The 4,927-nt window shown below is 53.4% G+C and overlaps 1 protein-coding gene across 1 annotated transcript in view; it reads left to right on the forward strand.

Moving 5' to 3' along the window:
* VEGFA (vascular endothelial growth factor A) overlaps window positions 1-3,312 on the forward strand; it is a 12,394-nt gene extending 9,082 nt beyond the window's left edge. The window contains exons 7-8 of the mRNA XM_015572221.1: window positions 1,318-1,722; window positions 1,785-3,312. Of these exons, the coding sequence (XP_015427707.1) occupies window positions 1,318-1,339 (22 nt within the window). The 3' untranslated portion in view covers window positions 1,340-1,722; window positions 1,785-3,312. The remainder of the gene's footprint in view (window positions 1-1,317; window positions 1,723-1,784) is intronic.
* The last annotated feature ends 1,615 nt before the right edge of the window (window positions 3,313-4,927 follow it).

Here is a 4,927-nt window from a genome sequence, read left to right on the forward strand (position 1 = left end):
ATCTATACCCCTGTCCACAGTGGGGACCAGGGCAGTGTCAAGGGTGTGAGCGAGGTCAGAGGGTGAGGTCGGGAGCACAGGGCTGTGCTCAAGCATCACCTGGGGAGGAGGGGCTTCTGTGGGGACTCCCGGGCTAGTCCACATGCTTCATTAACAAAGTCCTCAGAATGTGGCTACTTCCCCGCCACCGTGTTCCTGTGGCTTGTGAGTGTTCAGAGGACGCTGGGGACCGTGTCTTGGGGTGTCGCTGTGGGGCTCTGTCTGTCTGGTGATATGTGAAGACAGAGAGTGTATACTAGTGTTGGCGGTGGGGGCTCTGCCTAACTCCAGGAATGGATGAGGGGTCTCCACACCCCCCTGGGGAGCTTGGGGGAGATCCGGGACTTGCCACTATAGGGCTTCCACAGAGGTTATTCTGCAGAGAGACTGTCTGGGGTGGGATGTGTGCAGTGACCTAGGAGCTAACTGAAGGACTTTCCCCAGCCCCTGACTTGGCTGTGGGGGGGGGGGGGGGATTCAGTGCCCCAGCTAAAGGCTTAGGATCCCCATTCTCAGACTCTCAGAAGGGCAGGGCCTGCTCCAACGCCTCACAGTGGGGCGGGCAGATGTCCATCAGCCCAGGGGGCGGGGGCATGAGGAGCGAGTTCTTGGAGTCCCCTACGCTTCAGTGCGACAGCACAGCCTCCAGTGGCCTCTCCCCCACCCCACGTTAAGGAGCATATCGGAAAGGAAAGCAGCCTGGGGCCTGAAGGACTGACTGAGGCCTGTGGCTGAGGCTGGGAGGGAGGGGATGGGGAAGGGAGTTGTGCCCCCCACCCCACCGGCTCCCCTGCCTTGGGAGCCCCACTTTCTCAGGCGCAGAGTCCCATCAGCTGGCTGTCTCCCACCGGGCCCCTTCCCCTGGCTCAAGGCGCTCTTTTCACTCTCTCCCCCAGACCTGCCCCGTGAGATGGAGCTGAAACACCTCCTTCTGCAGGGGTCCTTTCCTGGTTCACTTGGCCCAGCTCTGGTCACCCATTAGCTCTTAGGTGTCCAGCAGGGACTGTTCTTAGTGTGTGTTTATTTGTTGCTTGTGATGGGGTGTCCTCATGTCCTTGCTTTGTCTCAACTTGATTGTTAGCTTGAGAGGGCAGATGGGGAGCCCTGAGCATGGCTACTGCTCCGACAGTGGCTGGGACAGGGCCTGTTGGGCAGGGGCTGGCCTCTCCCTCGCCCGGGGTCCCGAGGCAGGACCATGCTGTCACCATCCTCCAGCTACGGGGACTCCCCCCCAGCTCCTCCCCTGGCCCTAACCCCGCCTCTGTTTTCCATCCGCAGATGTGACAAGCCCAGGCGGTGAGCCAGGCTGGAGGAAGGAGCCTCCCTCAGGGTTTCGGGAACCAGACCTCTCACCAGGAGAGGTGGATACAGAATGACTGATACAGAAACCACGCCGCTGCCACCACACCACCACCACCACCATCGACAGAACCATCCTTAATCCAGAAACCTGACATGAAGGAAGAGGAGACTGCGCAGAGCACTTTGGGTCCGGAGGGCGAGACTCCGGCAGAAGCATTCCCGGGCCGGTGACCAAGCACGGTCCCTCTTGGAATTGGATCGCCATTTTATTTTTCTTGCTGCTAAATCACCGAGCCCGGTAGAGAGTTTTATTTCTGGGATTCCTGTAGACACACCCACCCACATACATATGTTTATATATATATATATATTTGCAAATATGTTCTCCCATGCAGTGGGCTTTCTTGTTGTTTTGTTGATGGTTTTTTTTTTTTGTGCAGAAGCTATATAAATAAATATATATATTTTATATATATATAAAATATATATATTCTTTTTTTTTTAAATTAACATTGCTAATGTTATTGGTGTCTTCACTGGATGTATTTGACTGCTGTGGACTTGAGTTGGGAGGACACTGTTCCCACCCAGATCCCAACAAGGAAGAAGACGGGAGGAGAGACTCTGGCATGGTCTTCTTGTCGCTCTTGGGGAGGCCAGGGTTCCCTCCCTTGCCTAGGAGCATGCAAGGCCAGGGCATGGGGGCACATTTGGCCTGCTTTTGGGAACACCGACAAACCCAGCCCTGGTTCCGAGCCTCTACCCCGAGTCAAATGGACAGAAAGACAGACGGCAGGTACAGGGATGAGGACGCTGGCTCCGATCGGGAGTTTGGGGAGCCTCAGGACACTGCTGTGCTTTGGGGAGCCCCTCCACGTGCTGCACGGGCATCCTGCCCCCAGGGGCACTGCCTGAAGGATTCAGGAGCCTGGGCAGCCTTTACCTACTCTCACCTGCCTCTGAGGTGCCCAGGAGGCCACTGCCAGGTGTCCTGGCGAAGAGAAGCGGATGCTGGTGGAAGAAGAGCAGCCTGATGAAGCTCATCGTCTGTGGGAAGGGCCTCTTGCCTTGGCCACTTCCCTGCTCCCTTCCTGGGCGCAGCCCAGGGGGCCCGAGGTCCTCAGACCATTGAAACCACTAGTTCTGTCCCCCAGGAGACCTGGCTCTGTGTGTGTGAGTGGTTGACATCCCTCTCTCCCCCCACCCGACCCTTCCCGCGGCACAGAGAGACAGGGCAGAATCCATGTGCCCACCATGGAGGCAGAGAAAAGAGAAAGTGTTTTATATACGGTACTTATTTAATATCTCTTTTTAATTAGAAATTAAAACAGTTAATTTAATTAAAGAGTAGGGTTTTTTCAGTATTCTTGGTTAATATTTAATTTGAACTATTTATGAGATGTATCTCTCTCGCTCTCTCTCTCTCTCTTATTTGTACTGGTCTTTGTGTATAAAATTCATGTTTCCAGTCTCTCTTCCCTGATCGGTGACAGTCACTAGCTTGTCCTGAACAGATATTTAATTTTGCTAACACTCATCTCTGCCCTACCCTTTCCCCCGGCTCCCCACCACACATTCCTTTGAAATAAGGTTTCAATATACATCTACATACTATATATATATTTGGCAACTCGTGTTTGTATATATATATATATGTTTATGTATATATGTGATTCTGATAAAATAGACATTGCTATTCTGTTTTTTATATGTAAAAACAAAACAAGAAAAAATAGAGAATTCTACATACTAAATCTCTCTCCTTTTTTAATTTTAATATTTGTTATCATTTATTTATTGGTGCTACTGTTTATCCATAATAATTGTGGGGGAAAAGATATTAACATCACATCTTTGTCCCTAGTGCAGTTTTTCGAGATATTCCGTAGTACATATTTATTTTTAAACAGCAACAAAGAAATACAGATATATCTTAAAAAAAGCATTTTGTATTAAAGAATTTAATTCTGATCTCAGAGCTCCTCCTGGTTTCTCCTTCTCCATTGAATCTTTGTTCCAGATTTCCTCCTGCCCCCTTTCCCGCCTCCCTTGGGGAACATGGCATTTATCTTAGGCCTGGGAAAGGGGTCCCAGGTGCTGGGGCCTGAGTCCTTCCGGTGTAGCTGGGCTGGTCCTGGGGGAACTGTCCACGCTCTGCCATGATATGGCGGGGCGGGGGGCCCTCTGGGAACCGGGGAGGGAGAGACAGCTCCTTAGACAGGAGCCAAGGGCCCCAAAGTGAGTAGTGATGCCTTTAGGAACCACGTAGTCCCGGCCCGCCCTGGCCCTTGGTCCAGGAAGCAACTGGCTATGGGTCTGAGCTTGCTGCTCGGTGGAAAGGGGGGGGGCTGGAGTTGGCTATGGGGCTGGGAAGTGGGTGCTCATGCGGACCTGGACCCCAAGATGTACTTTAGTTTTACTTAGTGAGCCCTGGAGTTCCTTGAGCCCCTGAAAGGTCGGCCCACGGCTCTGGTTGCCCCTGAGCGGTGTTCTCTCCTGGGGTCCTGGGGGAAGTAGAATCTGTCTGGGTCATTGGCATTTATGAGCATCCTTCCAAAACCGCCTCCTGCAGCCTCTCTTATTCCTTCAAACAGGACTTATTGGGATAGCCATCAGGTTAGGGCAGTGGTTGGCAAACTGCGGCTCGCGAGCCACATGCGGCTCTTTGGCCCCTTGAGTGTGGCCATGAAGTTTCAATCCCACTGTAGGTGTGCGCCTGCACGTGGTATTTTGTGGAAGAGCCACACTCAAGGGGCCGCAGTTTGCTGACCACTGGGCTAGGGCAAGGATGCCGTTAGGACCAAGACACAATTCCAACCCTCACAGAACTATATCCACGAAGAGAAAAATACATAAAATAGGATGGGCGCCTCTGATCGTTTGGGGCTGGGATGCTTTGGGGGTAGCAGAGTCTGGGGTCTTCTCATGGCATTCCCTCTAGGCTGCCCCTTAAGGAAGTGGTAGAAGAAGACCGACCACGGAGGGGAGGATGGAAGGGTTGAAGCGGACATTCCAGGCAGAAGGGAGAGTGTAAGCAAAGGTTTGGCAGGGGCACGCGGGCAGGGAGTGGGCGAGGGGTGGAGACCGAAGAGACAGGCAGGGTTAGCTTTTGGGGAGCCTGCAATGCTGCCTCCACCAGAGCCACTGAGCAGCGGCTGAAGGGCTTTAAACGGAGCATCCCAGCAGCGAGGCGGGGGTGCAGCCCTGCGCGGGGAGAGGCCCGGATGGTGGTGGTGTGGTGACTTCCACGACCGCTGGGGAGGGTGCCCGCTGCCTCCTGGCTACACTGAGGCCGGAGGCAAGGTCCCTGCCTGCACTGGAGCTCATTTTCCAGGTGCTTTCCCCCTGCTGCTCTCACACCCACTGACTCCACATAACTGCCCTGCGGGGCTGTGGTCATCCCGAGGACATACTGGCCTGAGCCTCTCAACCCCAAACTGTCCTCTCGACTCACTTTAGTTGCCACACAACAGCCAGAGTGAGCCTGTTAGAGTGTGAGCCCAATTGTATCACCTTTTGGCTGAAGACCCTGCGAGACTCTATGTTACTCAGAAAAAGCCGAAGTCTGTACAATGGCCTTAAAAGG

The sequence above is a fragment of the Myotis davidii genome, unplaced genomic scaffold (genome assembly GCF_000327345.1).
Source record: "Myotis davidii unplaced genomic scaffold, ASM32734v1 scaffold167, whole genome shotgun sequence".
Classification (NCBI taxonomy): Eukaryota; Metazoa; Chordata; class Mammalia; order Chiroptera; family Vespertilionidae; genus Myotis; species Myotis davidii.